This window comes from Anopheles coluzzii, chromosome X (assembly GCF_943734685.1).
Source record: "Anopheles coluzzii chromosome X, AcolN3, whole genome shotgun sequence".
Lineage (NCBI taxonomy): Eukaryota > Metazoa > Arthropoda > Insecta > Diptera > Culicidae > Anopheles > Anopheles coluzzii.
The window spans coordinates 9,611,563-9,623,693 of record NC_064669.1 but is presented as its reverse complement, the minus strand read 5'-3'; the positions used below and the strand labels follow the sequence as shown (position 1 = coordinate 9,623,693).

General features: G+C 48.9%; 1 protein-coding gene across 1 annotated transcript; it reads left to right on the top strand.

Moving 5' to 3' along the window:
• The first annotated feature begins 421 nt into the window (after nucleotides 1–421).
• LOC120953299 (uncharacterized) lies at nucleotides 422–3,450 on the top strand. Its single transcript, XM_040373106.2, has 3 exons — nucleotides 422–2,239; nucleotides 2,338–2,670; nucleotides 2,749–3,450. Exons 1-3 carry the CDS (start codon nucleotides 2,129–2,131, stop codon nucleotides 3,136–3,138), a joined length of 834 nt encoding a protein of 277 aa, XP_040229040.2. The 5' UTR covers nucleotides 422–2,128; the 3' UTR covers nucleotides 3,139–3,450.
• Nucleotides 3,451–12,131: the final 8,681 nt, after the last annotated feature.

The following is a 12,131-nucleotide window of genomic DNA, read 5'->3' as shown; positions in this document are numbered from 1 at the left end:
AATCAAAATGATCAGTCCACTCGTCAAAATTAACTTGTCAATATAGTGTCCTTGATAATAGAGGATCGTTTGTTCCTCATAGTGTGCGTCTTGGTGCAGTTTTCAGTTAGCTGCGCGATCGATGGGCAGGTGCGATCCAATTGGATTAACTTTGTGCCGATGCTCAAGCGTCTGGAAAACTAGGAACTTTGGTTACCAGAAAGGAATGGTCCCGATAGCTTGGTATACCACTAACTCCTTTCAAAGGTGGACAATTCATAGCTAGTGTAGTAAACCTACGTTACACGGATTCTAACTTTTGCCCAAACAGCACTTCGAGCCAAAAAAACAGTGTAGTACTCAACACATGAACGATTTCAATAAACAAAAAGTGGTTTTGGGCAAAAAAGCTCATTGCATTCGCTAGTTTGACGATAGATAAGCCATAATATTTTAAAACGAATGAAACTCTACACTTCTACCGTACTGTACGAAAAGGAAAGCGAATTCAGTGTACCAAGGAGCTAAGGAATTTTAAAGCCGAACTAGAATATAAACCCCTTCTTCAATGGCAAATATTAAGATCTATTTACAAAATATTGGTTTAACCTCGGTGCTTGTATGGGCTGCCTCCACTGTGCAGTGGGTGTACGCTGCTGATGTAAGGAATGGGCGCTTTGCCTAGGGGTTCGTTCGTGTGCCCGAAGGTACAACTTTTTCCACCGAAAGTCGCGTGCCGCGGGTCCATTCAATTTGTGGCCAAAAATGGGAATGAAATAGTTGAACCATCGCCCCTTCCTGCGCTACCACGTTCCACGTTGCAAAAAAAAAAAACGGATTGACTGGGTGGTGCGGGTGGACGACTTCCTAGATGTAGACCTTAATGCGCGTTCTGCCTTCCATACAAACTTCCATTATAGTTATTAATACCATTAGTAGTGAGCTGTCTGCCCTCCTACAGCGTGGACTCTCTCCTTCTCTCTCTCTCTCTCTCTCTCTCTCTCTCTCGTTTGTTGGAACCAAATTTTAAGCCACGTGCCACGTACGTTCTGCCCCCGGCCCGGTCGGTTGCGCTGCCGAATGATTGATTGTAAGTTCAAAGTCAACCACATGCGCGCCAGTGTGTGTCTGTGTATCTGTGGTTAGGCACTGAGTATGACAACTAATAACCTGCCTGCGACAGAATATTGGACATGGGAGGCCCCAGGAGGGGTTTAGTATTTGCAGACATTCTTTCGTTTCTTTTTTCCTGGAGCGCGAATGAAAGAAACACAACAAAATACATCAACAAAAACCTCCCGCACACTTTCATTACTTCCCATCTATTAAGCGATTCCACCCCAAGGTTATTGGTGGAGGCTTTCGGCTGTTGTTGTTGTTGCCGTGTTATATGTGCTTACACTAATGTTGCTGCGGTACGCCCAGTAAGCCGCATTATATCGTCAAGTTCGCTCGCTCCAATCCCTCAGGGCTCAATCCAATCATCGACCCAATTTTCGCACTTCTGCAACATTTCAAAAAAAACCCCGTCCTCATCGCTCCCGCTCGTCCCCTGTCAGCTCGTTGGTGGTAATAAGGGCAATACATCTAGATTTACCCTCTACGTGTGTGTGTGTGTGTGTGTGTGTGTGTGTGTGTGTGTGTGCGTGTGTGTATGGGAATTGTTTGAAGTGCGAAAGGATTTACCCCTGGAGAAGAATTGTGGAGCAGTGGTTCCTTCCTCAGTTAGTGGAGTTAATGCCTAACCATACCTTTACAGACCGTTACATCAAGGATATTGCCAGAGCTTTGTTGCTTCTCTCTCTCTCTCTCTCTCTCTCTCTCTCTCTCTCTCTCTTTCTCTCTCTCTTCCGATTTGTTGTGTTATTTTCAGAATGCAACATAAGAACTATCGCAACCCGAAAGGACGAAACCATTACTGGCAAACCCTGCCAATGTTTGCGGAAACATGCAGGAACAAACTTTGGCAAAACTTGCATCACGTCACCCACCCACTACCTACATCCTTCTTCCCATCCTTCGCTAGAACAAGTCAGGCCGAGCAGGCAACCCTCCCTGGGGCTGTAAGTAACGCGGCCGCCGGCTCAGTTCTTGGCGGGACGAGTTCGAGTGAGTGCGCCTGGTTCGTCGGCCTTGCGAACAGTACGGCATGAGCGACCCGTTGGGCAACACCGGTCAATCGACGGTCCGGCTGAGCTACGAGCAGCTGCGGGATACGCTCGGCCGCTTCGCCTACTTCCGGCACTGGACCGAAGATCAGGTTTGTGTTTTGTGCGGAGAAGCGGTTCTATCTCTCTTGCGTTTTTCTCCCAACTCTTGCTTTTGTTTTAATTTATTTTCTTTTTTTTTTTTTTGCAGATCCGTGAGTGCAGCGTCCTCGCCCGGGTGGTACAGTACGCACCGCAGCAGACGATACCGCTCGAGCTGCCGCTCCCGTTCGCCTACCTCGTGCTGAGCGGCCAGTGCATGATGCTCCAGTGTTTGCCGCTGGTGCGCGGTACGCTTCGTCTGGCCAGTCCGGCGGGCGACCGGGACCAACTCACACCGCCACCCGCCATAGGCCCTCCGGCACCAGACGAGCAGCTCGAGACGGTGCGCCATCTGCACGAAACGTTTACGGCGGGTGCGGCCACCAGCCCACCGGCCGGAACGCTTCGCCACGATCCAGCCAATGCGACCTGCTTTCTTACGGTATGCAGGGGGGCTCCAACACGAGGTCAACTCGTTTCGGGCAGCAATCTAACGCTTTCGTTCTCTCCCTCCACCCAGACACCTACCCAGGACGCACCGATCGTGCATCAGTTTGTGGACGTCGGGACGCTGCGGTGCGGGGCCGTGTTTGGGCTGGGCGAGCGGCACCAGCAACGCACGATCGTGGCCCGCACCCGCACCCAGTGTCTGCTGCTGCCCCGCTGCTGGCTCTTCCTGAAGCGCCAGAACGTGGGCAACACGTGGCAGCGGTTGCGCCTCTACCTCGACGGCGCGATACCGGGGCGGGACGAGCTGTACCGGCGGTACCTGCGCGACCAGGCCTGGCTCGACTATCGGCGGCGGCTGCTCGCCGGCGGCACGGCCAAACGGTGCACCGGCACGACGCCGGCGGACGTACCGATGATGTGCCGAATGCTGGAGCCAGTCTGCAAAGGGAAACGATACTAAGCAGTTTTTTGGGAACGGAATAAAAAACCAGGACACCGAAACCGACGACCGCGAGCTCATGTTACTTGCTCCGCGTGCACAGATTTCACCCTTTACACGCCCAGCAGAAAGTGGCTAAAGTTTTGCACCCGCGCCAGCGATCCTGTCTGCCGCAGGCCTCAGCAACAGCAGCAGCAGCAGCAGCAAAAAAAGGGAGAAGCAACTCAAAGTTTCGCAGGCCCGTTTGTCGGGTTGTCGCGAAAGTTTGCTGTTGCGGAGTTTTGTGGGGATGAGCGTAACAATAAATTATGCATAAATTGTGTCCACACTTTACGGGCAGGGCATGATTTCGCCCGCTGTGTGTCTTTTTTCGTTTCTCGCTTCTTTCCACTTGTTTCATCTCGCTCGCTCTTGCCGCGCGTTAACTTTTTCGCGGTGCGTATTTTTAGAAAATTGAAACCTGTCCAAATCAAATAAAGCTACAGGTAAATGCAGCTTCTTTTACGATAACTTTGGCCGGACAGCTCCGGGATGACCCAAACATTAGGAAGTTTGGTGTAAGTCTTCGAGATCGGCATGCAAAACTCGATTGCGTACAAACCAACATGGCTTGATCCCTCGAGCGGCAGTGTCTCTAGACTAATCTCGTCGAAGTTTGAATCGAAGTGTCATGCTGCGTTTACCACGGGAGCTCCAATGGAAGTTGTTTATACGGTGCTGAGAGCTCCAGACGATCGTGTAAACCATTGCGCTTACTGCTAGCTAAACTAGAACATCTTACGTACGCTACCACCCTGGTGAAATGGTTTAGATCCTACCTTACGACCAACTAATGCGTCGTATATGTTGTTCCACCGATCAGCCTGTCCCTGAATTGATGATTATAACACATCTGGAACAATACTGCAACGTTGGCTTCAGTCGTAAGCAATCAAGGGAATATACCGATCCAAACTGCCTCTTAATGTTGTATAAATCGTTTTGTTAGTCCATTTGCTTCAATCCTGTTTCGGTAGTCTGGTCTGCTTTCCTGCAGCTTGTGGTCAAACAAGTTGGAGTCAGCGCAGAGAAAGTTCACATGTTTTGTTCTGCATGTAACACCATCGTCCTTCGTATGAAACTCACTGAATTGTTTGGCTATGAGTCGCTTCGAAGGAGACGTGACGTAGCACAAATGTATAACCCACGGGTATACACAAATGTAAGTTACTGACGGGTACGATTGGCGTGCCCAAATTACTAGCAAGAATTGACATAAATGTAAATTCGGGAACGAACCATTCGGAATTTGCAAACATTAAGAGAAACTTTACTTTTTTCATGGAGCATATTGGGATCAAGAAAGAAAATCTCTCTTAGCTCTTCACCTCCTTCTGTGACATGCGTTCCTCTAATTTCTTGGGAGAGCTACAAGCGAGTAGGTTAATTATTGGTGTCGAACAGTTGAGAAGATCGCTGTTACTCGAACGGGTTTGATTTACAAGGCCGCATTGTTCGCAGGACTCGCAAATTTGTTTGCCGTCGTAATAGAACTTCCGTAGAGCTTTTCTCAAATACAGACTTCTGGGTAGTGGTTTGTTTCATGAACCTACCGCTGAAATGCATTAATATGAACCTTGAGAGACGAGAGAATCGAATCTCGAATCTGATCTCCAAATATTCATAAATCTCTGAAGATCCATGAAGGGTTAGAGATTTATGATGTTCAAAATATTCAATGCAATCTGCAATTAACAACATGCAATCCTGGGTTCATGCTGGTGGGTATAAGCCTGGCATGGTCCGTTTCCCCGAAGCAAGGACTAACGATCCGCTTAAGAAGTCATGTTATATGTTAAGTAGTCTCCAATGCCTTTATAGATTTGCATTAACATGTAGATCGTTAAGAATAGAAAAAGAATAATTACTTTGGCTGAAGCTCAGGTTCTATGATTCTTTTGAAATTCCCGAATCCCTAGACAATCGTGATTCTTTCGAGATTCATGTATATTATGAAATTCAGATTCATTGAATCATTTCAAACATTTATTCAGATTCATAAATCTCAATCAGACACACCCAACACTACTTCTGAGAACTGAACTAGCTAGACGAGCTTATCGTGAAAATGATCCAATAACTGCGATGGCTTTGTAATTTCACACTCTAAACACTTGAATTTAACAACAATTCGGAGTCCAAGATTCTCAAGGATTTTATGGACGCTGGTGGCCACCAACTCGGTACGTGTTTGCCGTGCGGTTAATTGTTTTAAAGTCATCACTCGTCGTTGATTGTGTTTGCAAAGCCATGACCTTTATTTTTTGGTTGTTGGACGTGCTCCTCCTGAAATCGGAGTCGAGTGCACTTCAGCGCGTACGTACGAGGAGTGAATGTCAACCAAATATTGCCTCGCAAAACAGGACCTGAGCGCCTGGATTTGACTAATTAATGTGTGTGTGAATGTGTGTGTGTTATTCACCTGCACCATCACACCCACCTTCCCACACACTATCTCTCACACAATAGGGGGGGGGGGGGTATGCCCGCATCACATCCTGCTGGGGCCGCATTCATCCACCAGCGTGTTTCATCCAAACCGGGCCCCTTACGCAATTTGATCCACATGCAGCGAAAAAGAAAGATGGCATCAGCCGGGTTGGTGCATCCATAACTCTTCGCGTTTGTTGTTTTTTTTGTGTTTGCTGCCGTTTGTCGTCTTTGTTTCTTCTTCCTCCGCTTCTTATGTGCGCTGTGGAGAAGTGATGCTTCTGTGCGCTCTCGCGGCGCGGCTTTTATGACTACGGCCGGGCCTGGAAGCCTCGACCCGTTTACCACATTACCCAATCGATCGTGTCCACCGCAAAACCGATGCCATCCAAAACGGTATCATCACACCAGGCACCCGCCATTACCCAATGCACACACACACACACACACACACACGCCTCGATGGTTAAAGAGCACCGTTCGAAACCCAACAGGCTGCGGTCGGTGTGCTTTTGACAGCTCTCGAGGGATGAAGAAGAGACGCGGAGGGAAGGGAAATACTACTCGAGATGAGAACTTGGGTGTCAGCGCTCCGATTCAAATAGCCGCCATCGCTCGCTCTCTCTCTGACTCTCTATCTTTCTCGTGATACTGATGATTATTGTGCAACGATTGTGACCACCCTGTGCAAGCTTTCGAGTGCACGATGAGTACACTAATGGCGGGACGATTGCACACTTAGTAGTAGTGCACGCACTTGAGACACACGCTTGCAGAAAAGAGATCTTTGCTCATAAGAGAGAGAGAGAGATCACACACAAATACTCATACTGACGAATAGTAAGGAAGGAAAGGATTTTGGCACTTTGGAAAGATGGCCGATTATGTCGCCATCACCACGTGGTTATCGTGGTATGATGCAACGTGCCAGCGGGGCGAAAGCAGCAACATCCAATTAGCACGTGTGCACTCGCCGCGGAAGTGTCAAACGCGGATTAATTAGTGCACAATGTGTGTGTGTGTGTGTGTGGTTTTAGCGTGGAAAGCATAATGCTCCCGCGTTCGACGCATGGCCGGCAATTTGCGATATGAAAGTGACATCCAGCCCGAAGAATGTGTGGGGTCTGCAAGGTCGCGCGTGAAATTGGAAGCGCGAATCTGGAAAACCAAAACTCATCCCTGGACCCTGTCCACTGTGAAAGCTGAACGGGGCAAGTGGCAGGCTCCGGCGAATCTCTGGAACGCAATGGCCAATGCATGGGGTCGCCCAACAACAACAACAACAAAAAGAGCACCGCTATTAGCATATCACATAATATTTGCCAGCTTTCCGGGTCGGTTTTACTGCCTTGCCGCTCTGCGGCTTTCCAGGCGACGCTAGCGTGACGGCGTACGGCGTCGAACGGGCTCGTAAATATCGCATTAGAAACGCGCAGCCCCTCGGGGACTTTTACCATTTTTCCGAAGGCCCGCGTATCCAATCAATCGCGCTGCGGAGATGATACGTTCGCCGTCGCCTGCCATTACGTCGTCACCTCCCCGTTTACTGCCTTGGAGTGCTGGCTGCTGCTAGGAGCAGTGTGCTTACCTCACCACGCGCCCGATTGTGATCTGGAGTAATGCGCGCGACGTTTTTATTTTGTTTGGAACATCCCAACATTCCACCGAGCTGCTGGGCATTTCGTCTTTCCAAGGGGTTTTTTTTTCGAGGACGGAAGTAACTGACGGCAATTCGCCATCGCCACAACTTGGTCTAGTATTTGATTCCACCACCGACTCGGAGATATCTGGCACGAGAAAGCCGCTGCCTATTTTTATTTGGAAAGCCAATGGGTTCGTGTGTCGATAAAATCGAAGATGCCTCAACGCTCCCAAACCCACCCTCGGGAGACGCAATCACACAACGAATGGGGGGTGAAATCGAGCGCAAAAAGCGAAAGTGTCGTCACCGAGCGGTCAACCCAGTAGTGTCTCGTACAGGGTGGAGGGTATCTTGGTGTTGTTGTTGGTTTCGCTTTGTTTGCTTCTTCCTGACATCCCGGACGCTTCCTGGGCGTCGACGATTTCTTCCAGCGCGATATGATGTGCCAGTCCGGAAGAGGAGCTAGCGATGCTGGTGCCGTTGAAGTTGTTTTGGTACATCGGGCTCGTAGGCTCCCCAGATTCACCGCCCCTTCTTTGGGAGATGACCTTCGGGCGCCGCGTGACCTTTTGTGGGACGCGGGCCGGTCAGATTGCGCGCTGCGCTGCTGCCAAAACCAAACGCTTGCTTTGCCCACGCGGAAAGGAATGGAGAAAGGGCGGGCTGGGACGGGTTGGGCAATTTCACCTTAACCTATTAGATAAGCGCAGCATCAAACGCTCATCTCCCGCACCGGGGATACTTGACAACCTTCTCGCCAACGCGGTGAGGTCTCGCGCAGCGAAGTCACACCGTGAGATAGCGTAATTGTTCTGTCCCGCGTGTACCCCGGCCCGGTCGGAAAGCATGTCCATTGACATAATTGCGCCCCGATCGCGTCTCCCTTCGCCTGCCCATTCGCCGGCCCAAGTGCTTAGGTAACGCCAGATACCAGTCCAGCACCAGGTCTCGCGCGGTAACTTGCTGACACATATTTTCGGACGTTTCATCTTCAGCCGCCCTTTTGATCTCTCTCTCTCTCCCTCTCTTGTTCGAGGGGATGAGGCCAATTTCTCCATTGCGTGAAGCCGTCTTTCTTCAGATACATCACGCACACCCGTTTTGATTCATCTCCATATCTTTTTTGTTACCTTCCATACACAATTCGAACCCTTAACTCAACACCTCTTGTCATACAGTCTTTATCTCGCTCTCTCTCTCTCTCTCTCTCTCTCTCTCTCTCTCTCTCTCTCACGCTCCCTCTCTTCATTCGCTTTCCTTTGCTGTCCTTTCAACGGAAAGGACAACGTCTTATAATGGGGCTATTGGCGGCTTAACGACGGCAAGGGACCGTGACGAATCAACAGCTATGTTCACAGGCTCCGAACGATTGGGTTCATTAGCGAGCGGGGCATTAGATTCCAAACAGGGCATCAACAAAGCTGAGATATCATCTTGTGTGCGATCCTTACCGGCAATCGCCATCGTCCGTTTGGGATCCCACCGGGAGAAGAGCGAGGAGGAAAGGTGCAAACCAACTGATGTTGTACAACAAACTGAACGAAAAAAAAAAAACTGCAAAGGTAGTTTGCACAAATTATCCCCCGGGCTGCGATGAGGTGCCGGAGAGCATCTTGACCTTTCACCCTCAACTTTGAGGGTTAGGTTACGCATCGGTTACGAATCGGGCGCTAAAGTTCACCAGACTCCGAAGGTAAGACGATGGCCGGGGCACGATTTTTTTTTAACGATTTTTGGTTTATGTTTGTACAGCAACTGTCCATCACCGAGACTGACGAGGTGAGGGGTACGAACTTGATGAAAACCTAGCTGCGACAGGGGTGGAATAAGCGTTTTTTAATAAAACTAAACTCCAACAATGTACGTACGTGCGCTTACGTAAAAAACCACGCATGTTTGAGTTTAAAAAAGGAAATCTTTCGCTCCCCCACACACACACACACACTCACAAGACAATAGGCAAACAGTGTGAGGCGAATGAAAGCGAATAAACGTTACAAATAGAAGCGACCCGTGCAAACACACACAGCACAACAACAACAACAGCAACAAAAATGGCTCTGCCTTAAATAAACAAACGCATCCGAAATCGAGTTCCACCAGTTTTGCCCAATCGCGTGACATTTAAATAAAGAGACAAGATAACTACAACCATGACGGCAAAAACCCTCTCCTGCTGGAAAAAGAAATCTGTCCCGCGATAGTGAAGTGACGCGACCAGATTTAGACGAGCGGTTATAAACCTCCAGCGGAGCATCCCCGCGGCCACCAAGGATGGTAGAGGTTGCTGCGTTGAAATTAGTCCATATGGGCGATTGGATTTTGTGTGCGTTATTTTTGCAACAAAAAAAACAAACAAACAGCAGCAAAAAAACCACCAATATGATTAGAAATTTGACCGACTGCAACGTCCGATACTCCAAAGGCGGGCTTTCATTTCGCAAACTGTTGTTTTCGGAGGTTTCGATTTTTAGCGTATAATGTGCGCAAGATCCCCCAGCATTTCCAAATGCCTTTTCGTGGCTGCAAGGGGCTGGCAGAGGGGAAGGTCCTATTACACAACGAGCGCTTCTCGCGACCCAATCGAAGAAACGGCCCGTATATTCTTGCGATGTGTACCGCGACGGGGAACGAAACGGTAACAAAGGGGACGGAAATGAATTCTAAACCATGCAGCAGCCGTCCCGGAACTCGCTCGGAGTCGGAAGTCTCGGAAACGAAAGTCAGGACAATTATCGGATGCCAGTATTTAGGGGGCTATCATTGTCGGGAGGATTTGGAGCAAACAAAACGCATAACAGGGCCTCGCCTGAAGTAGTTCCAGCCGGACACGGGACCGGATAGTATCATGGGACATTAGCGGGGTTCCGGGGCTCCATTATTCAATCGCAGGCCCGCTTAGCAGGACGGCCTGGGGAGACATTCGAGAAGAGTCCGGCAACATCGAACTCCACCAATCGTTGAAGGAGACGACGCCGAGATGACAGGGGACGCGGGGCGGGGGGAGAGAAGAAAGCAACAAAGCATAATGCCGAGTATCACTAAACAGCGCAGCCAACCGGCCCGACGCACCTGAAAGGCCGAAAACCGCCAGCAACCATCGCGCAATAACCGCAACACAAAGGACAAACTGGCCCCGAAACAGATGATGCAGGGTGCCTCGCGCGTGTTTGTGCCGGAGAAGAAAACAAAAACGGTTGCTATGGTTTGCTGCACCCCACTCCCCTACACTGGTGTCTGCTCTCCAAAACAAGGACAAAAAACAAACCTGTGCCAACGAGCCCTGCTTCAGAAATGTAAATTTATCAAACAATTAAAACACACTCCAGCGTGAAGTGTGGAGAGTTTGCTGCCTTGGCTTAGTTTTGTTTCCTGGACTACCTACCTCTCTTTCTCTCTCCCAAGAGTTAGTGCTTCAAATTGGAAGGTGGGCGACGGGCGAAGGAATGCGTGTGCTCGATGATCGTTCGAACGGTGAAACGGTAATTTTCCGATGTAAGGAGGCGTCGGTCGGAAGCAAAAATGTCACCACTCCGGTCCGGTTTTGGGGTTTGTTGTTTCTCTCGTGTTCCTCCTCCTCTTCTTCTGTTTCGGTCCCCGTGTGAAGAGTGTGATTAGGAGCAGATGGAACTCCAGGATGGAACGCGTCCGGGTAGGCCAGAAAAGCGAAAGTGAACTCGCGAGACGGAGACGATCTGCCAAGGATCCGAGTGTCATCATCATCGTTGTAATCATGGCCATTTTGTTGCTCCGAAGATGTCCGGCCGAAGCCGGAAGAGTGGTTCGTTTGGGCGATCGAGATGATGGGAAGCATTTATTTCTGAACGCGTTCTTCGAGCAATAACCTTTCGAAGAGGTTTCCCACAATAGTGCAATTGAGAATGACTGGCTCTTCTTAAAAGAGTACCGTAGGCTACAGCATCTGCTGAATAATATGGTATCCAAATATATTGTAATGCTTCATATCGCTTAACAATAACAATAATACATAACAATAATACCACAACAATCTGATATATCACTGGAAATGAAAGAAAACAAACAACAAGTCACGAAAAGCTATATTGTTCCAACCAGCAATTGTTACTTACATATGACTCACTTACGGAGCAGGTTTTGTCTCGCTTAGCTGAAGCTCTCCCCCGTTGGCAAATTTCTCCAAGCTGCCTTTGCGATTTGACTTCCTGCAAAGATGTATCGTTGAGTGACAGTTTACAGCTCATACTTTATGGTGCGGTCAACGGAGACCATATTGTTACGCTCGATTTTTCCTGAATGCTCCAACAGGTTTAGCTAGAGCTACCCTAAGATGAAAGACTCCCCTCCACGCCTATAAGACCTTATGAGGCTCATACTAGAGGGACTCCTCTGAACGTTCTTTTTAGAATCGGTTCGATGAGTTGTGTTCTTATCCCAACATTTGCTGCACTGCGATAAATCTCTAAGATAGTGATCGTTAGCCAGGTCGTTCTTAATGGAGAGCTGTGCGAGAGTGCATCAAAGGAAAGTAGGGAAGGCCAATGCCGACAATGGACAATAGCTCTGGGTGCACTTACGAGAAGATGTCTGGACAACTGTATGTTGGATGATGGACGACGTTGGTGTCAATATATCGGAGAAACTTTAACGTTTAGGTGTTTGGTGATGGGTTGTGGAATTTGTCTACTTCTACTGGTAAAGGAGCTTCTAGGATCTACTCTCATTTATATCAGAAGCAGGTCAGATACATTGGGAATTCCTATTGTCATGGCTTAAGTATCTTTTGAACTTGGAAATTGAAGCCAAGACTTTACGCCATCCAGTTACCTATTTTCCAACCTGCAAAACCGCTTTCCATCTGTTCGACAACGCGCGCCAGACTTTGTTTTGCTACGTCACCATCTCGACAAAAAATAAAACGTTC